Source organism: Salvelinus sp. IW2-2015, linkage group LG18 (assembly GCF_002910315.2).
Source record: "Salvelinus sp. IW2-2015 linkage group LG18, ASM291031v2, whole genome shotgun sequence".
Lineage (NCBI taxonomy): Eukaryota > Metazoa > Chordata > Actinopteri > Salmoniformes > Salmonidae > Salvelinus > Salvelinus sp. IW2-2015.
The window spans coordinates 51,110,389-51,133,223 of NC_036858.1; the positions used below are offsets into that span (position 1 = coordinate 51,110,389).

Consider the following 22,835-nt stretch of genomic DNA (forward strand, 5'->3'; position numbering starts at 1 on the left):
ATATATCATTTTTAGCTGAAAAGTCTTGAATCTTCGTTGTGTCTATATATCAACTCATACCATGGAATCGGTACATCAAAAATCTCTTCCCAACTATTTTGCAATCTGTATGATTACAGTGGTCAACATCCTGGTCCTCAAATGAAACTGGTATACTTTCCATTTATGCTATTTGTATTCCTCTGCCAGTGTTTGATCCTTTATATTGGGCAGACGACCAGTTAGTTCCCTACCTCCTCTCGCTGCCACCTGTCTCCTCCATTTTTTGGGTAATGCTGTAATCAATGGGTTGTACTCTGATTGAGCAGACCTTCCCAAATAATTCTGATAATTCCATGAAGGACATAATTTACAATATAAATTAAGAACAACAAAATACCCTTTTCAAACATTTTCCACAAATACAGGTATTTTATCAACAAGCACATTTGAGTTCAGCCATAATATTTGTTCTTTCTTTTCAGGGGGATGAAGTTGAAATTGTAGCCAGCTCTGCAATGCTTGTTTGAAAAAAGAAGATACTTGAAAAGGTATCATTTTCAATTATTCGAAATTGTGACATGGCAATCTCACAAAGGCAATAGGCATTTTTAAACAATGGATGAGCTTTTCTTAGTAATCTACTTGAGAACCATTTAGGTTAAAAAAAAACTTTGAAAAGTGAAGCTTTTAGAGAGAGGTTTAGTGCTTTTATATTTAATAATCTCAACCCACCCAGTTCATATTCATTATACACTGCTAAAAAAAATAAAGGGAACACTAAAAAAAACACATCCTAGATCTGAATGAATGAAACATTCTTATTAAATACTTTTCTTTACATAGTTGAATGTGGCTGATAACAAAATCACACAAAAATTATCAATGGAAATCAAATGTATCAACCCATGGAGGTCTGGATTTGGAGTCACACTCAAAATTAAAGTGGAAAACCACACTACAGGCTGATCCAACTTTGATGTAATGCTCATCTACATAGAACAAGTCAAAATGAGGCTCAGTAGTGTGTGTGGCCTCCACGTGCCTGTATGACCTCCTACAACGCCTGGGCATGCTCCTGATGAGGTGGCGGATGGTCTCCTGAGATCTCCTCCCAGACCTGGACTAAAGCATCCGCCAACTCCTGGACAGTCTGTGGTGCAACGTGCGTTGGTGGATGGAGCGAGACATGTTGTCCCAGATGTGCTCAATTGGATTCAGGTCTGGGGAACGGGCGGGCCAGTCACATAGCATCAATGCCTTCCTCTTGCAGGAACTGCTGACACACTCCAGCCACATGAGGTCTAGCATTGTCTTGCATTAGGAGGAACCCAGGCCAACTGCACCAGATATGGTCTCACAAGGGGTCTGTGGATCTCATCTCGGTACTAATGGCAGTCAGGCTACTCTGCGAGCACATGGAGGGCTGTGCGCGCCCCACAAAAATGCCACCCCACACCATGACTGACCCACCGCCAAACCGGTCATGCTGGAGGATGTTGCAGGCAGCAGAACGTTCTCCACGGCTCTCAGACTCTGTCACGTCTTGTCACATGTGCGTGTGAACCTGCTTTCATCTGTGAAGAGCACAGGGGGCCAGTGGCGAATTTGCCAATCTTGGTGTTCTCTGGCAAATGCCAACGTCCTGCACGGTGTTGGGCTGTAAGCACAACCCCCACCTGTGGACGTCGGGCCCTCATACCACCCTCATGGAGTTTGTTTCTGGCCGTTTGAGCAGACACATGCACATTTGTACCTGCTGGAGGTCATTTTGCAGGGCTCTGGCAGTGCTCCTCCTTGCACAAAGGCGGAGGTAGTGGTCCTGCTGCTGGGTTGTTGCCCTCCTACGCCTCCTCCACGTCTCCTGATGTACTGGCTGTCTCCGTAGCGCCTCCATGCTCTGGACACTACGCTGACAGACACAGCAAACCTTCTTGCCAAGCTCGCATTGATGTGCCATCCTGGATGAGCTGCACTACCTGAGCCACTTTGTGGGTTGTGACTCCGTCTCATGCTACCACTAGAGTGAAAGCACCGCCAGCATTCAAAAGGGACCAAAACATCAGCCAGGAAGCATAGGAACTGAGAAGTGGTCTGTGGTCACCACCTGCAGAACCACTCCTTTATTGGGGTGTCTGCTAATTGCCTATAATTTCCACCTTTTGTCTATTCCATTTGCACAACAGCATGTGAAATTTATTGTCAATCAGTGTTGCTTCCTAAGTGGACAGTTTGATTTCACAGAAGTGTGATTGACTTGGAGTTACATTGTGTTGTTTAAGTGTTCCTTTATTTTTTTGAGCAGTTGTATATAGGCACATTTTATTTGTCTGGTTTACCATCCCAGATAAAGCTAAATAAACTGAGCTATGACTAAGGAGTTAATCAGGGCAATATTTCCGTAAATAGACAGTTATTTTTCTCCATGTTTGCAGGATCTTGTCTATTTTTACAAGTTTCCTATTGAAATTCATTGTGGAGAGCTATTATTTATATATTTTGTGATATGAATACCAAGTATGTCTACTTCACCATCAGCCCATGTTATACAGTAGGTAAACTGCAGGGTAAAGTAAAAGTTGTATTTTTTTAAGAATCAATTTGTAAAATTGTACACATATCATAATTAGGTTTTAGTCCAGAGAGTACAGAAAAGTTATCTAGATCTTCAATGAGACATTGCAGGGATCTAGCTTGTGGACTTAATATAAAACTTGAGTCATCGGCATACATGGACACCTTTGTTTTTAAGCCTTGGATTTCTAATCCTCTAATGTTGTTATTGGATCTGATTTTAATAACTAGCATTTCGATGGCCATAACGAATAGATATGGTGACAGCGGACACCCTTGTTTAACTCTTCTTGACAATTCAAAACTCTCTGAGAAGTAGCCGTTATATACTATTTAACACCCGGGGTTGTAATACATTATTTTTATCAATTTTATAAGAKAATTACCGAAATTGAAAAACATTCTGGCATTTATAAATAAAATCCAGTCTTACTTTATAAAATGCCTATTCAAAATCCGCTATAAATACCAGGCCTGGCTTCTTAGATGTTTCATGATGTGCTATTATTTCTAGTAGTGTTGTATATTATCTCCAATGTATTGTCCATGTAAAAAACCTGTCTGATCAGGATGAACAATACCTGGTAAAACCCTTTTAATTCTGARTGCTATGCATTTCGCGAGTATTTTTCCATCACAACATTGAAGTGTAAGGGGCCGCCAGTTTTTTAGAAAGACTGGGTCTTTATATTTGCCATCTGGGTCTTGTTTTAATAATAATCAGACCTTCCTGCTGAGTACCGGACAGACTACCATTTCTATATGAGTAGTTAAAACAATCTAACAATGGAGCTTTTAGTATATCAAAAAAGGCTTGATATACCTCTACCGGTATCCTTCCASACTGAAAGGATTTAATAGCCTCAAAAAGTTATTCCTCTGTAATTTGGCCTTCACACTGATCTTTCTGTACATGTAATAATTTTCCATTTTTTATGTTATTTGGAAARAATTCCTTACCGTAATCTTCATTCAGTGGGAGAGGATGTGTAACGGCGGGTGAGTGGAATGAATGAGGAGTCAACTGCAGAGAGCGAAATGTACGGGAAAACGCTTTAATGTCCTTCGAAAACGTAACAGGTCCAAACATGGGTGAATGCCCAAAACACTGGCGCTACACAAACCCCAAACCTTGTTACAAACACTGGACAGNATGAATGAGGAGTCAACTGCAGAGAGCGAAATGTACGGGAAAACGCTTTAATGTCCTTCGAAAACGTAACAGGTCCAAACATGGGTGAATGCCCAAAACACTGGCGCTACACAAACCCCAAACCTTGTTACAAACACTGGACAGAGAAAAAAAAAAAACAGACACGCAACATCACCACACGTAACAACTAATAAGCCCGCACTAACACTAGCGGGCAAAACGAACCTAAATAGTACCATCCCAAAACCCCAACAAGGAACAGGTGAAAACARTTAGACAGACATAAACGAAAAGGAAAAAGGGATCGGTGGCAGCTAGTAGACCGGCGACGACGACCGCCGAGCGCCACCCGAACGGGAAGGGGAGTCACCTTCGGTAGTATTCGTGACAGGATGAGACGGAAAAGAGAACGTCTGCCAAAAATTATTAGCTTCCTCTTTTAAAATATAATTCGGAGAATCATAGATGACTCCTTCTTCAGTAACGAGTTTCTGCAAATTATTTTTGTTAGCGTTCCTGTGTTGGAGATTCAGGAATAATTTTGTGCATTTTTCTCCATATTCCATCCAGGTTGCTTTATTTTTGTAATAGATTACATTAGATTCTTGAATAAGTTCCTCAAGTTCTTTTTGTTTTTCCTCTAACTTATTTTGTGTCTATGTAACATCGTTTCTTTTGCTATCTACCTGTACTATTAGTTCATGGATTTCCCTTGTAGTTCTGGTCTCTTTAGCCAGAAACTGCTTTTTCATTATTGATGAATATTGAAGTGAATGACCCCTGAAGGTACATTTAAAGGTATCCCAAACAATAAGGGGATTTGCTGAACCTATATTATACTGGAAAAATTCAGTTATAAATTATTTTGTCTTAGTTAAAAATAAGTTGTCCTCCAGTAAACTTTGATTCAATTTCCAATATCCCCGYCCACGTGGAAAATCTACAAGAGTTATGTGAATGCCAATTAGATGATGATCCGATCACATTCTGTCCCCTATTATAACTTTTTTCACCTTTGATGCAAGCGAGAAAGAGACAAGAAAGTAGTCAAGACGACTAGCTTGATTAAGTCTCCTCCATGTACAGTATATCTCACTAGGTCGGGGTTTTTTAGTCTCCAAATATCCACTATTTCTAATGTGTCCATAATATTTGGGATTTCCTTAAGGGCACGGTGATGATAGTTTGTAGAGTGATTACCTTTACGGTCCATTGAGGAACTTAACACTGTGTTATAATGATTTGATCATTTGTTGCCTGTAAGTTCAGTAAATTGGTATAATTGTTTTAGAAGAAGTATGGATCATTCTGATTTGGACCATATAGATTAATGAGCCAGATCTCTTTTGATATTTGAGTTTCCTGTGAACAGTATATGTTATATTACTTTTCTTTAAGCCATGTAAAGACTGATCATCTTTTTTATAATCTGCTGAACCGTTACAATTATAAATGGCTATACTTATTTCACCCCTTACCATAACTAGATACTATTCTCAGTCTAAATTGACCATAATTAATGCTTGTAAAGTTACTGCCATCAGAGGTATTATATGACGGTCAAAACTAGAGCTTTCAAATGTCTGATATTTAGAATTCAAGAAATAGGTTCTAGCAATATTTGTTTTATTCCCTTGCCTGTTTGCCTGTGAGCCAATGCCACAGATGTTAGAAAATTGAGACAAGATATTATGTGTGTAGTAAATCTGAGTAGGTTGATGTGTATGATATTGGATGTGATTTAGTGAGAGTGTGTACGATGTCTGTATAAGAGTAAGATTATAATGTGTGATGTCCAAATAAATAATAACTCCACCAATTTGCATGGTTGAGTGTCTATTTGTGTAACATGTAGTGCGTATAGCCTTAATRTTCATGATGATAATTGTAATCCATACGTATCACCGTCATAGTTGCATCATAATTACCTTTAACATCATTGAACAACACATYCCAGCATTTCCAYAGCAATTGACGTTTCACATGATCATGAAAGAGACCTTGCATTACTCTAGAGACAGCTTCACTATAGTACAAATGTATTCCGTACAATATGTTATTATTCCCCAATACCCCTATTCTGATATCTTCCCCTTGCTTGTTGTAAACATATATAAACTTGTAGACAAATACATAAAAAAAGATAGACAACAATAAACACATTMAATTATAAAACAGTTCTCGACAATAGAGAGAGGGAGAGAAGAGAAGAGAAAAGAGAGAGAGTGAGAGAAGACAGCGAGATCAGGTGTGTATGTGTACTGTATGTATAAGTCCGTATGTGTAAGCGAGCATGCAATTGAGTACTTGTGTGTTCATATCCACTTCATGATGTTCAGATATTTTTACAGTTCCCATACTTTCCTTTGTCTTTGTACCGGATACAGCCTCTTATGACGTTTGTTTATCTCCCTTGGAAAGTGGTCATTGAGACTAAACATTTGGTCTTTAGCTCCTTCGCCCTGGCTTATTTGATAGCTCCATTTGTTGGGTAGTATCAAGTTTTGCGATGATCGTCGGGACCTTGGTCTTGTCGCTCTGAGCTCCAAGTCTGTGTATCTCAGTGGAAAGCCACCTTGTTTACAGTCCTCTAGAGGAGTTTCAAGATGGATTGCATGAATTCTCTGATCGGCGAAGTTCTGGATTATTGGATGCGTCCTCAGGAATCCCCGAAAAAAATGGATTTTCGCGCATCGCTACGACTTTGTTGTCTAGTAGCTGACTCCTTCATCACCCCTGTTTTCCCTGAGTAGACAATCCATTTTGAATCTGGATTTTTACCTTGGCTGTGAGTGCCTTGTTTTCTCCTTGGAGCGGTGAGAATTTCACTCTGGCTGAACTCCAAACTCCCCTCAGCCTGCTACCTCATCCTCACATAACTTTTCCAGTATTGCATGGATTCCAGCCAGAGCACTAGCTCTATACTTCAATGGTAAGTAAATCGTCCGTGTCTGTAGACACCGTCTTTTCTTTTCTTTGCGGGTTGAAGTCTTTTTGTGAGTAGTCTTTCCATGATGGAGTATGTTTGTTCTTCCATAATGTAAGCTGTTGGTACTCATCGATTTCCTCAGGATCTCCTTAGTATCCGTTGGCTCTTACTGCAACAGTTGTTACGAAAGTATCGAACACAAAGATAACAATGAGTCTTTCCCATGACGATGACAGGTGTCCGTAGTACAGCCAGCTAGCATCGCGGAATCCACAGGGGGAAAAATGGAACAGAAATGTGCAGTCCCACGCTGTAAAGGCTATCCACGTCGTGAAATCCTTAGCAACAAAACTTTAGTTCTGTTTAAAAAATCGATTTAATGAAAAAAATAATTATATTAACAACAAACCGAGTGTAGACAGTACAGTGTTCTATGTGTGGCGCTTGATGACGTATCTGATGACGACAAAGCATGTGCCAGCAGCACAGTTGTAGTCACCAACGCTCTGGATAACATAAAAACAGCCAGTCCAGCTCTGCTAGGGGTGAGTAAAATGGTCAGTGAGCTGCCAAGCTAGCAACCTTAGCCTGTTAACTTGGGTGCTTGACTGCTGTTGTTTAGGACAGAACGGATCAACCCTTAAAGAGATGGGTGGGGCTACAGCTTAAGGAGGTGTGAACAATGCGGAATGGGTGTAGGCAAGAGAGAGCTCTCCAGTGGGGTACAAAAAGGATTCAAAGGCAATTATCTCAAAAGAAGAGGTTACAAGCTTATCAACTTCAAAGCAGAATAATACTTCCCATTGTTTCTCAAATGTTAATGTATGATATACCATTTTGTAGTTCTGTGTCTCTTGCTTTTATCCAATGTAAAAAACAAAATTTCAAATGTGTCTATATAAGACCGAATCAGCGGTCGTCACATATAGGGAATAGGATGCAATTTGGGACACATCCAATGTCTTAATTCACTTTCCCATTTAGAGTAGCAGCCAACACTGCTGTCCTATTTTTGTCATCTAGCATGAGGTCACAGACACACATGCATCTTGTCATCTAACATGAGGTCAGAACTTTTAATTGTGAGATTGAAATAATGGTAAATGTGGAGTCCAGGGGGATGAGGAGAATAATAGGGTTAGCTTGAAAAAGCATGACGCAATCACTCTCTTATTAGAATGTAATATGATTGCATATGATGGCAGATAGCAATTTGAAGACACACAGAAACACACATGCAAATGCACACACACAAGGTGCGGTCGGTGCCGTTTAAGATGAGGGAGGACAATACTTTTTTTATGAKCATGGCCTTATTTTAATTACAGCATATTGGATGACTGTCATTCATATTCCATTCACCCAGCTCAATGTAACATCAATAGGTTTAGGCTACTACATGATACTAACATTTTCCCTATAAGCATCATGAGGTTTCCCAAATAGAACTACAACCTAAYCTGTGAATGAAAGTGTACAACCTAGRTGCACAGGTCAAGAGAAATTTGAGTCATCAAGGTGACAGACATTGACACATTCAATACCGCCTTGCACAATCTTGCCTGCATCTAGCTGATCTAGGGTGTAATCATYAGTGCAACATTTGCAAACTAGACAAATTCAGGTATGTTTATCCCAGTTTCATTCCGTTTGCTTCAGTTTAAGAAATGTTTTTCAACAGAATCGGCGGAATGAATACACCCCTGAACACACACAAACACAATTCACTTTCATAGCAGCCAACATACAACAGCATGATCACATTGATTGTTGTATAATTCCTACTCACATCTATGCGTTTTCCTCCTCTCACCTCTTCCATTTGCTTGTGGACTTCACTGCCACAAATCAAATGTTATTTGTCACATGCGTCGAATACAACAGGTGTAGACCTTACAGTGAGTGCAATGCTTACTTACAAGCCTTTAACCAACAATGCAGTTTTAAGAGAAATATGTGTTAAGTAAAAAAATAGATAAGTAAAAAATAAGAAATAAAAGTAGAGCAGCAGTAAAATAACAATAGCGAGKTGATATACAGGGGGCATCAGTACAGAGTCAATGTGYAGGGGCACCGGTTWGTCGAGGTAATTGAGGTAACATGTACATGTAGGTAGAGTTGAAGTGACTATGCATAGTTAATAAACAGAGAATAGCAGCAGCGTAAAAGAGGGGGGGGCAATGCAAATAGTCTGGGTAGCCATTTGATTAGCTGTTCAGGAGTCTTATGGCTTGGGGGTAGAAGCTGTTGAGAAGCCTTTTGGGCCGAGACTTGGCGCTCCGGTACCGCTTGCCATGCGGTAGAAGAGAGAACAGTCTATGACTTGGGTGGCTGGAATTTTTGACAAATTTTAGGGCTTGACACCGCCTGGCATAGAGGTCCTGGATGGCAGGAAGCTTGGCTCCAGTGATGTACTGGGCCGTATGCATTACTCTCTGTAGTGCCTTGCGGTCGGAGGCCGAGCAGTTTCCATACCAGGCAGTGATGCAACCAGTCAGGATGCTCTCGATGGTGCAGCTATARGTTTTGCCGTGCCCTCTTCACGACTGTCTTGGTGTGCTTGGACCATGATAGTTTGTTRGTGAAGTGGACACCAAGGAACTTGAAGCTCTCAACCTGCTCCACTACAGCCCCGTCGATGAGAATGGGGGCGTGCTCGGTCCTCCTTTTCCTGTTGTCCACAATCATCTCCTTTGTCTTGATCACGTTGAGGGAGAAGTTRTTGTCCTGGCAACACACGGCCAGGTCTCTGACCTCCTTATAGGCTGTCTCATCGTTGTCGGTGATCAAGCCTACCACTGTTGTGTCATCAGCAAACTTAATGATGGTGTTRGAGTTGTGCCTGGCCACAACACATCAGCTTCCTGTGACCAGGCAAAAAAMCGTTTCCAAGCCAACCTTCATATCATAAATGCTAACYGCTACACACAACATACATCATTGTCACCATGTTAACAGCATAGTCAACATAAATACTAGAACTAACGTGTTAGTAAACCCGTTACAAGTACAGTGTACAGTCAGCAGCAAGCAGCAAGCAGTTWGGCAGTTACACCGGCCTCAGTGGAAATAAATKAATAAAACCAAAAGCTTRACTTGACTTGGAAGAGTTCCCGTGTTGGATAGTTATARCCAGCTAGCTATAATCCCTCTCTGTTTGAGCCGGGTGTTTGAGTAGGCTAAATTAACTAGCTGCATTCRCTACCTAACTAAGTGAAAGTGAAAAAGAAAGAAATTAAATCAATTATAGCTATCTCTCTCTCTCCTCTCCTTAATTTTTTATGAAATTAATTTATTCAAAACTGTTCAACTATTGTCTTTCTCTGTCACGTCTGCTCCCGCTCTCTGTTACCTGTTTGCTGACGCTGTTACTGTCTCATTCCATGTCCGTTATTTATWAAATATTTTACTCCCCATACCTGCTTCATCTGTCCAGCTTCAATTCATGTGACAGAATGCATCAGCCGACATACGAAGCATCTGGGAGTACTGGCGTTCCGGTTGGTTGTGATGTCGGCTCTGGGTCGCCGTCGATGGAACCGGGGGTGCCTAGCCAGCTCGTCGGGCTTCCACACTCTAGCTGGCTCGAGAGGTTTCCTTGCCCCGGTTGGCTTGGAAGGCACCCATCTCACGTCAGGCCTCAGCCGGATCATCAGGTCTTGTTCGCCTAGCCGGTCCAGGAGTTTTTTTGTTTTGTTTTTTGTTTTGTTGGTGATGTCGGGGTGGATTCCGCAACCGATGGAACTGGGGGTGCCTAAGCCAGCCCGTCAGGCTTTCACGCCCGGGCGGATTCGAGAGGTTTCCTWGCCTCTGTTGGCTCGTCGGCTTCCCATCCCACGTCACTCTCCACTGGATCTTCGGGCTCCATCGCTGCAGCAGGATCAACAGGCGTCTTGCCTCAGTCAGATTGTCTGGTTTCCATGCCTCAGCCGGCTCGCCAGACTCTCACACTCCTGCTGGTTCGTTGGGCTCCCACACACCAACAGGCTTGCCCAGCGCCCATGTCTCGGCCGGTTCGCCCCGGTGGGACGCCAGGTGGCTCCCCAAGAGTGGGGGGTACTGTCACGTCTGCTCCCRCTCTTCCCCTCCTGGGGCTTGAGGGCACCAGGCTGCCCTGCATCATGCACTCCTGTCATCAATTACGCACACCTGCCTTCCCTCATCACGCGCATCAGCGATATTGGACTCACCTGGACTCACTCATCACATTTACCACATTTTATGCACTGCAATGCTAGCTAGCTGTAGCGTATACTTTCAGTACTAGATTCATTCTCTGATTCTTTGATTGGGTGGACAACATGTTGCAAGAGCTCTGATAGGTTGGAGGACGTCCTCCKGAAGTTGTAATAATTACTGTGTAAGTCTATGGAAGGGCGTGAGAASCACGAGCCTCCTAGTTCCGGTATTGCATTTAATTTACCCAGAGGAGGATGGAAACTAGCTGTCTTCCGGCTATTGCGTAGAAAGTAACTTCGACATGATTTCAAGTTGAATTAAAGTTTTTTGTCAATCAGGCAACCAAAATTGGACGTTAATTTGATGTTGTCAGGTTTTTACCCACTGGGCAGCTGGATATCTAGTCAGTCACTGGCAATAAACTGCTGACCAAGCAAAGCAGTCCCAGAGAGACTTGGCTGTGGACCTGCTAGGTATAACCCTCTTAGGTGTGGTCCTGTAAATACCCAACACCTGCGTGTTAGTGAGGCTGACGTGCTCTCGCCCCAGGAAGTGCTGTTTCTGCTCAAAATGACAGGCCCTCTCTTTCTCTCTCTCTCTCTCTCTCTCTCCGTCACTTTCTCCTCCTTTGCCTCTCTCTTGGTTTCTCTCTGTCTCTCTCGGTCTCTCTCGGTCTCTCTCGGTCTCTGTCTGTCTGTCCCCCTCGTTCTCTCGCTCCTTTCATTTTCATTGTATAAAGCAGGTTGAGCTTGTCATCAGGACTAGGCCAGACTCACTCACACAACAGACTCTGAGAACATACTTATGACATATCTCTAGGTGGGCACACAGGGCATTTTACTTACAGCTGACCCCTTTGAAGCTTTCATCATTGTGTGTGTGTGTGTGTGTGTGTGTGTGTTGTGTGTGTGTGTGTGTGTGTGTGTGTGTGTGTGTGTGTTGTGTGTGTGTGGTGTGTGTGTGTGTGTGTGTGTGTGTGTTGTGTGTGTGTGTGTGTGTGTGTGTGTGTGTGGTGTTGTGTTTGTGTGTGAACTAGGCCACCTAGCCATCCAACCTGCAGAGACAACTCTTTCCATGGCCATTTTATTGTATGTTACTTGCATTATTTTGTGCAATGTCTCAGGTCAAATCCTAGTCAGTGGGACACACAAACACTAAACAGACACATATTCCCCTGACATACTAAGACCATGTGTGTATATGTGTGTATGAAACTTATGAAATGTATGTTTATAAAAGAGCAGGCGAGAAGTGAAATGGCAATCTTCCAGGCGGTTTGGAAACATAGCAATGTTCATACCAACATTGGCCTTACCCTCAACATGATTAATTTTGCCTGTCAGGGTGTGTTCGCATGGAGATTCCTCTCTGTTCACACACACACACACACACACACACACACACACACACACAACACACACCACACACACACACACACACACACACACACACACACACACACACACACACACACACAACACGCACGAGCAGTCCATTTAACCCGCCTTCACGTGTATACATTAAGCGTATAAATGAATGTATTGGAGTACTAGCTTAATACTCTGTTTGTCATAGCATATACGTATCTACGCTGTTGCTATCTATTTGTGATTCACCAAAATGTAAACAACCATATAGAGAATATACAGTGCCACATGTAGGAATATTTACATTATAAATGCTTTATAACTGGGTTTCAGTAAGTAAGGAGAAATAAAACGTTTGTCATGGGCTGCGTTTCAAATGGCATCATTTTCCTTTTATAGTGTGTTACTTGTATGCCATTTTGGACACATCCGCCAGTGTAACTTTCCATTGTAGTGTTTAGGTGCTCAATAGAGGGACAACGATTAGGGCGGACACAACACACACCACACACACACACACACACACACACACACACACACACACACACACACACACACACACACACACACACACACACCACACACACACACACACACACACACACACACAACCACACACACACCACACAACACACACACACACAAACAGAGGATGTAGTCTTGAGGCAGTCCCAAGGTAATAGCGATTAGTTGTGTCAGGGGTAAATGATGACCCTCTAGAGCAGGGTTTCCCAAACTCGGTCCTGGGGCCCCMGGTGGGTGCACCTTTTGGTTTTTGCCCTAGCACTACACAGCTAATTCAGAACATAAGCAACTCATCATCAAGCTTTGATTATTTGAATCAGCTGTGTAGGCACCCATGGGAGGGGCCCCAGGACTGGGAAACCCTGATCTAGAGAGGTGTAGAGGACCCCTGTGCCTGGGGCGGGATCTAACGTGTGTGTGTGCATCTGCGTGTGTGCGTGCGTGCGTSTGTGCRTGCATGCATTTGTGTGCTGTCAAAGCAATGGCCAAGTCACAACCTAAAACACATGATTAGCTTTCATATACTGTAGTCTTTGAATGATCAAGTCCAATGTTAGGCTGATTTGATTTGCAAAAGAATGGATTGTATGTTTTGTTTGTTTAGCTCATGGATTTAAGTTGTCTCTGTTTACCCTACCATAGATTCAAATAAGTTAAATATGTTGTTTAAAGGCAACACAATCATTAGGATGATCATCTGAAATAAAATTGATGTCATTGATCCAATTTTGTATATCTCTTCATATTTCCTCCCTCTCCATCTCTCTCTCTCTGTCACTTTCCCTTCTCGCTCTCTCCTTTCTCTCTCCCTCCTCCCTCCCTCTCCGCTTCTCTCCTCACTCCCTCTCTACGTCCTCTCTCTCTCTCCCTTCTCCCATAGCTATCAAGATGAAGATCAAAGAAGTGAAGAAAGAGAAGGGCGACCGTAAACTCATCGCTGCCCAGAAGAAGAAGAAGGTGCTCAAGATGGGTGTCCTGCGTAAGAAGGACTTGAAGAAGCTGACACTGTACATAAAGAATGGAGCCAACTGCCCCTGTGCTCAGCTCGACAGTCTTGGCAGTAACTTCCTCATCATGGGTCGTAAGGTGGACCAGCAGCTGCTGCTCATGTCCATCCATAAATGGGAGAAGAAGAGCAAGGAGTTGAAGTTCGCCATTAAGTACATGAAGAGTCATCAGTGTCCCACCTATCATACTGTCTTCCAGTGACCTTAGTGATACAACAATCACAACCCTACTCCCAGTCTTCCCCAGTTGTCCCTCCCTCTCCCGTCTATCCTTCCATTGTCCTACCTATCATACTGTTTTGCTGTGACACCGTGGAGATGTATCCTTCATATCCAGTGGTGTTGTGATGCCTGTAGAAGTGGGTATACTCTAATTCTGCCCAAAATAATCTCAAATGGCCCGCCCATCAAAGGAAAGGCAAAAAATATATATATTTTCCTATAGTTTTTATGTATTTTCCTATAGATTTTTCAGGTTTTCACTCTCAGAATCACACTTTTTTATATATAGAAAAACGATAACAAATGTATGTTCTAAGTCCACAATAACGCTTAAACCACATCAGGGGACCATTTTTGAGGCCTGGGAAAAATCGTAATAAAATATTTTTGGCAGGTAGTAGTTGCCCATTAATTCAGTTGTGCACCTAGCAAGATACCATKTATGCACTACAAATGCAAAATACAGTAACTACATATGTTTTGACTGTATGATCTGTCTTCAAAGTATTTTTCTGTCTAGACARMCAACATTCTCTGATACTCAATGATATCCTCTGATCAACTGGTTTGTTATTGTGTCAGGAAACTTAATTCCACATTAATCAGATAATATACTTAGCCATTAGAATGGATCAAAGACTTTTGAACAAATCCGTAGTTACTGCATTTTGCCTTTGTAGGGCGGAATTTGGCTAGTGGTGTTTTTGTACTGTACAATGTCCTACTTGTGATGGCAGAGTTTGTAAAACAAATGCCCTCCCAATTGATACGGATCATCATGATATCATTCTACCAGGTAGGCCTACTTTGTAGTCAACATTTAATTGGAAAGTTTTTTTGCCAGACATTTTCATTCAAACAGCCCATGATGACTGAATTGCACACCGATTTCGGACACTTTTTCAATACCTGGTTTGCATACCCATTGTTGCCTTAGTTAGCATTTACTGGTAGATATCAAAAGTTGAAACGTCTTTCCTACCTACCCTACTAATCGATGTCGTTCTTCTGTGAGCTGMTCCATGAAACAGCCAGTTGATAGCTGCGCGCTCTTGCTGTCTGCTCYGAAACTAGGCTATGTGTGCAGCTCGCATGTGAATATACACGATATTTATAAAAGTATTTGGACACCCCTTCAAATGAGTGGATTTGGGTATTTCAGCCASACCCATTGCTGACAGGTGTATAAAATCGAGCACACAGCCACGCAATCTCCATAGACAAACATTGGCAGTAGAATGGCCTTACTGAAGAGCTCAGTGACTTTCAACGTGGCACGGTCATAGGGTGCTACCTTTCCAACAAGTCAGTTTGTCAAATGTCTGCCCTGCTCGAGCTAACCTGGTCAACTGTAAGTGCTGTAATTGTGAAGTGCAAACATCTAGGAGCAACAATGGCTCAGCCGCGAAGTGGTCGGCCACACAAGCTCACATAATGGGACTGCTGGGTGCTGAAGCGTGTAGCACGTWAAAAAAATGKCTGTCCTCTGTTGCTACACTCACTACCGAGTTCCAAACTGCCTCTGGAAGCAACATCAGCGCAAGAATTGTTCTTCGGGAGCTTCATGAAATGGGTTTCCATGGCCCAGCAGCCACACACAAGCCTAAGCTCCAAGTGTCGACTGGAGTGGTGTAAAGCTCGAAGCCATTGGGCTCTGGAGCAGTGGGAATGCGTTCTCTGGAGTGATGAATCACGCTTCACCAGCTGGCAGTCCGACGGACTAATCTTGGTTTGGTGGATGCCAGGAGAACGCTACTTGCCCCAWTGCATAGTCTCAACTGTAATKTTTGGTGGAGGAGGAATAAAGGTCTGAGGCTGTTTTTCATGGTTCGGTCTAGGCCCCTTAGTTCCAGTGAAGGGAAATCTTAACACTACAACATACAATGACATTCTAGACGTCTCTGTGCTTCCAACTTTGTGGCAATAGTTTGGGGAAGGCCCTTCTCTGTTTCAACATGACTATGCCCCCACGCACAAAGCGAGGTCCATACGCAAATGGTTTGTCGAGATYGGTGTGGAAGAACTTGACTGGCCTGCACAGAGCCCTGACCTCAACCCCATCAAACACCTTTGGGAGGAATTGGAACGCCGACTGCGAGCAGGGCCTAATCATCCAACATCAGTGCCCTGGGAAGTCCCAGCAGCAATGTTCCAACATCTAGTGGAAAGCCTTCCCAGAAGAGTGGTGGCTGTTATAGCAGCAAAGGGGGATCAACTCCATATTAATGCTCATGATTTTGRAATGAGATGTTCGACGAGCAGGTGTCCACATACTTTTGGTAATGTAATGTATTTCACGTGCCTTKCGTCTGTGTAGGATACTTTGTGCATTATTTCTTTTTTGTACTACATAATTGATCCGATGTATACCGCCATTACCCTAGAAGTACACTCATTAAGAAATGAAGGTAGAGGCCTCCCGGGTGGCGCAGTGCTAGCTGTGCCACCAGAGATTCTGGRTACAAGCCCAGGCTCTGTCCATGGGGTGACGCACAATTGTCCGGGTTAGGGAGGGTTTGGCTGGCAGGGATATCCTTGTCTCATTGTGCACTAGCGACTCCTGTGGCGGGCTGACCAGGTTGCCAGGTGTATGGTGTTTCCTCTGACACATTGGTGCGGCTGGCTTCCGGGTTGGATGTGCGTTGTGTCAAGAAGCAGTATGGTTGAGGACACATGGCTCTTGACCTTTGCCTCTCCCGAGTCCGTACAGGAGTTGCAGCGATGAGACAGGACTGTAACTACTACCAATTGGATACCATGAAATTGGGGAGATAAAAGGGGTAAAAAAAGAAGAAGTGAGGGTATGCAGTGCTCACGGGCGATTAAGAAGTGAGTATACTTCCACTTACATTTTTTGGGGTATACGGCGTATACCTGGGTATACTCTCCACTAAGCCACTGTTCATATCTCACAAATACCTCTCATATCCTATTAGTATCGGATTAGTATTCCCATCTAGTCTGGTCCCAGATCTCTTTGTGCTMTTGCGAACTCCATTTCTGTCCTTGTCAAGCCAAAATGACAATGAGTGACAGGGAGTTGGGTATGATAGCACAAACAGACTGGCACTCGGGCTAGTTCTCACCTGGCTATCTATCCCTCAGTCTCACCCAAGTCTCCCCAGTCTCTCTCCCAAGTCTCGCCCAGTCTCACACCAGTCTCCCACATATCCCACTATGCTCTAGAAAACACCCTCCATGCCCCTCGGCTCCAGACCCCTCCAGACCCCTCCAGACCCTCTAGACCCCTCCAGACCCCTCCAAACCCTCCAGACCCCTCTAGACCCCTGTAGACCCCTCCAGACCCTCTAGACCCCTCCAGACCCTCCAGACCCCTCCAGACCCTCTAGACCCCTCTAGACCCCTCCAGACCCTCTAGACCCCTCCAGACCCCTCTAGACCCCTCCAGACCCTCTAGACCCCTCCAGACCCCTCCAGACCCTCCAGACCCTCTCGACCCCTCCAGACCACTCTAGACCCCTCCAGACCCTCTAGAACCCTCCAGAACCCTCCAGACCCTCCAGACCACTAGTCCAAACATTTAACCTTTTTGTGGCCCAATCTCCTTTCTGCTACCCACCCACCCCCTGTAGACTATTCTGATAACTCACTCCCTAGCCCCTACCCTACAGTAGCACTTTCTCTAGCCCCTACCCTTTCTCTAGCCCCTACCCTAGCCCCTACCATACAGTAGCACTATTTTATACCTGACCTGAGAGCCCCAAAGAAACCCAGACTGTCCTGTTTTTGAGATGGTTCCTACAGATTTTTGATACAGAGGTGGTGGTGTTACTAACCTGCCATTTTGGAGTCAGCGTTTATCACAGACACAAGGTGACGGGATCCTCCAAGACACTATTAGATTGTTAGATCCTATAAATAAAACAATCACATGTATATTTTACAGATGTCCCCTTATCATTATGACGATAGCAGAGGGGGTTAGTAAAATGTATGGTAAGACTTGCACAGATTGTGGTAAGGACAATGCTTTTGGTGCTTTGAATGATTTTATAATTCTTTGAAAGAATGCAGACATTGGAGTAAAGCAAGCTTCAAGATTTATTAATAGTCAAAAGGGAGAGTTTATGCTTTTGAGAAAAAGGGGTAAGAGAAAATGCATGTGTAAAGTTTGAGTTAAAGGTTAAAGGTTGTGCCCTTAGCAAAGCCGTTTGTGTGTTCAGTAGACACTGAAATAGACAAGTTACCTGTCTGTCCAGAGTGGATATAGAAAGTTAGGTAGCTACTGATGACACCTTATTTGAATGTTCTGTCATACGCTCAAAATCATGACTGAGCTGGATCAGGTATTTCCTGAAAACACAGACGATGCAAAATTCCAAGGTTTTTCAGAAAACCTTATTGGAGAATATCCACGTCCTCTCTATTCCCTCCCGATTCCAGGAGTATTTCAATCAGGATTTCTAGAAAACCAAGGAATTTTGGGAAAGTTATCGGAATTTTGCAGGCCTACACAGAAACATTATGGAATATTCAAATAACGTGTTTCCATTCCTTGTTATGTTTCACATTTTATGTAGATAAGAATGAAAAAGTTTATTAAATGAAAAAATTATAATAATTGGTTGTTGATATCAGAAATATCAAAAAGAAGATGGATGTATGGATTCCTAGAAAGAAGAAGATATGGATGGATGGATTCCTAGAAAGAAGAAGATATGGATGTATGAATTCCTAGAAAGAAGAAGATATGGATGGATGGATGGATTGATGCTGCCACTGATTATCGTACAGAGCAGCCTGCATTGGGAACATAGGCCTACTCCTCAGAAAGAGATAGAGAGAGAAGGATACTAAATCTGACAACAGAAAGAAAAAGAAGAGAGGCCAGAGAGAGACTCATATTATGGAATAAAACTACCCATTGGGTGGTGAACTCTCTGGTTCTCACTATGTTTCACTAACACTATTGAAATATGTCACTTTTTAGTAACGCTTGATTTCTCTAGTTACCAGGTATTTACCTATGTATTAAAATATATTGTGAGAACATATCGGTTCATTTGGGAATTGAGTGTAATATAGACCAGAGAGTACTTTTTGTTAGAAGAAATGTCACATTACATACCAGATGACAAGTCCAGTAGTAAAAGGGCTGTAAAGTGACAGCGTTCAACTTTAAAATGAAAAAAATGAATTTGTTATAATTTGCTTGAATTATACTTTATGGTATGGTATACCAGTAATCATAAATACAGACATAGCACCTGAATTCATGAAAAGATTAATTTAACTTACGCAGTTATGTTTTTAACCCTTTAAAACTTTAAGTAGTTCTGTTACTGAACCACTTTTTATTGTTTTGCAAAAGTAAATAAATCAAATATAGTTGACATTTTTATAAAGATAACTATCTTAATGGTGCCATTTATTTTCAAACCAAAAGATATATGTGATTTTGGCATTCACTATCTAACGTTGTTTACTCTATGGAACTTTTAGGCATTTTTGTTTGCTTCYCTTTCTACATTTCTAATACTAACTCAAGTCTAAGAAGGGATAAGATAGTAAAACAAGGGACCACACACACGAGCGCACACACAACAGCCTCTGTCTCAGAGGGCTAAGTCACCTTTTCTAAGTGCCTTTTCTCCAGGCAGCACTAGCGATTATGTGGGTGTCCTCCTTCTCTGGTCCTTGTATGTGTGTGTGTATGTGTGTGCGTTTCCTCCCACGTTCCAGCCTGTCTCCTCAGTAGCAGGTCTGAATATGTCTGGAGGAGCTCCAGACAGCCCAGCACAACGCCCAGCTCTCCCCAGCCCACACTGCCTTTAATCAGGCTACACACAGACACACATAGTCCCCCCGGGCTGGAGCTGCTACCCGGGTCAAGGGGAGGGAGGGAGAGAGAGAGACAGAGAGAGAGAGAGATACAGAGAGCGAGATAGAGAGAGAGAAATAAATAAATAAATAAAGAGAGAGAGGGAAAGCGAGAGAAAGAAAAAAGGGAGAGATGAAGAGAGAGAGAGAGAGAGAGAGAGAGAGAGAGAGAGAGAGAGAGAGAGAGAGAGAGAGAGAGAGAGAGAGAGAGAGGAGAAAGAAAGATGGATAAAAATAGTAAGATGATTCCAACAGACAGAGGCTGCATTTCTGACACACTAAAATGAACACACACAAATAAACATCCAATAACAAACATTCAAATGAGTTGATAGTTCACACTTTCTCCAAATACATTCTTAGACAATGCTGTACTGTATTTGTATGAGATATAAAAACCTTCCTCTGTTGAACCGTCTCTGGAACCACTGAACCACCCAGGAGGGGAGGGAAGAGACAGAGTGAAGGAGGAGAGAGCGATAAAGAGAGAGAAGGGGGGAGGGAGAGAGAGAAAGAGTGAGAGTGAGAGAGAGACAGACAGACAGGATAGAGAAAAGAGAGAGAGAAGGGAAAGAGAGAGAGGGACAGACATACAGACAGAGAGCTAGCAAGGGAGAGGGACAAGAGAGAGAAGGAGAAGGAGAGGGAGATATACTTTCTGGCTGTGTCCCATCTCCTGTCTATCTTCACCTCCTCAAAGGTCACTTAGCGTGACTAATGAGGGCCTGATGAGGGACCCAGGACACAGACAGGAGCCAGCTTTGTCCCCTGGTCCTCTTGACACACACATGCACACCAGCACATGTGCACGTGCATACACACAAAGACACACAAACACACTCACAAGGATGCATATCCACACGCACGTATACACACAAACACGCACACACACACACAGACATGGCCAATATCAAACTAATTTAGATCCTCCATCAGCTTCTGTCAGACTGTCAAGCCTGGCTGATGTCCTCCACCCTGCTTTCCCAACAAGATCTCACACTGACATGGTTTGACTTCAGTATTCAACGTTTGTTCAGACGGGGGATAATCATCCAATTTTGACGGTTAAGATTAGGTATTAATTCTGAATGGTTACGATAAGGGTTGAGGTTTCGGATAGGGTTAAAACAAACATAACAAAAAACTCAGGAACTGCATGTTGCAGATATAATGAATAGACCAAACACAATCTCCTGTACTATTCCAATCTATCTGACAGGAGATCAAATTTGATCTACACAATACATTTCTATCTGAATATTCTGTATATTTCCTTTCTCCTGAACAGACCCCAGGTGTAGATAATCAAGTCAAACCAATCAACCAATGATATTTTTACATAAATTAGTTGTGACACTAAACTACAGTATGCCTCTTTCAACATGCCACTGAAAAGGTTGAAAGCTGTAATACATGTTATGATACCTGAAAATACTGCAGAGAAATTCAAAGAAAAGTGAAAACATTGCAGACAGGGAGTTGGATGCTAGACAAAAACATTTTAGAACCTCTTTGTCTATCTGAGTGTTCTTATTTCAAACACACAGTAAACCATATTTAAAGGGATGGTTTAATAAGCTATTAACATGATTTTCCACCCACCTTGGCTGTCAAGTTTTTTATATTYAGTTCCCTTAGACACTTAATAGCTATATTTTAACCGTTACTGTTAACATTCTCAATAACAGTTATTGTGCCTGTGTAATAACACTGTAATTACTTTTAGAGCACAATTTTATTAGTATGCTGTTACATAATACTTGGGTAATTAAATTGCATAGCAATGAGCCGAGAGATTTTGAAATTACTGTGCACAAGATTAGTGATTGTACCTTATTCCACTTGTGTAATAACTCCCTTATTTTGAAATTATAAACCAATATCTAAAGTCTTATTTAATAACCATGTTGCTATTGTAGTAATCACAAGGTTACTACATATATGGTATATTGTATATGTACGTTATATGAACTTGATGTCAAGTGTTACTGTACCTTATGTTTAAATCATTAAGAAAATGTATTTTAGACAACCGTTCCAACTCCAATGTTGAGATGAGTCCATGTCCCTCACGAACAATTGCCTAGATGTACCTAAATGCCTGATTGATTTACATTTGTATCCCTTTCCATTATTTAGATTGATAAATGTGAATGTTTGCCATGTTTTATTTGATTCAATCATGAACTATTTAATTATAGGCTATATATTAAGATTCATACCTGAAAGACGTACAAACCATGTAATAATGATCATGTATCTAGAATACCTAAACTAATTGTTGTAGTTTTTGGGTTCTTCATCAAATATTTCGCAGTCATCAATTAAATATMTAATTTTTTTCAGAGAGGTATTCAAAATACGTTCAAATATTTTAAAGAAAAGAGGACAAATTCATTAAAATGCCATTATTTGTGCTTTAAAATATTATTTGTTTTTCTGAGACCTGTATATGAATATCAAAGGAAATACTTGCCTTCAGTGGATTCTCTACATGTTCCACTACCCTTTGACTACCTTGAGTATTTGAAAATGTGATGTTTTCAAATAAACTACAAAATACAAATATTTTCTACCCAGGTCTGAAGCACACACAAACTCACACACACACATGTGCACGCACACACCTACCCACACAAACAAACACATACACACACACATGTGCACGCACACACCTACCCACACAAACAAACACATACACATAGCATGAGAATAGGTCTATTTATTGATGTGTAGTGATAAGGGGAACATTTTTCAAAGTTGATTAGAGCCTTTCTGTCTGCTTGTCTCTGTTTACAAACAATCACACACAGACACACACCATGTGGCACACATGCACACCACACACACACACACAAGACACTCACACACACACGCACATGCACACCACACACACACACACGCACACGCACACACACACACACACACACACACACACACACACACCACACACACACACACACACACACACACACACACACACACACACACACACACACACACACACACACACACACAACACACACACACACCACACACACACACACACAACACACACA

The 22,835-nt window shown here is 42.3% G+C and overlaps 1 protein-coding gene across 1 annotated transcript in view; it reads left to right on the forward strand.

Annotated features, from left to right (window-relative positions):
• sfrp5 (secreted frizzled-related protein 5) overlaps positions 1–22,342 on the forward strand; it is a 56,579-nt gene extending 34,237 nt beyond the window's left edge. The window contains exon 3 of the mRNA XM_024006729.3: positions 13,587–22,342. Within this exon, the coding sequence (XP_023862497.1) occupies positions 13,587–13,915 (329 nt within the window). The 3' untranslated portion in view covers positions 13,916–22,342. The remainder of the gene's footprint in view (positions 1–13,586) is intronic.
• Positions 22,343–22,835: the final 493 nt, after the last annotated feature.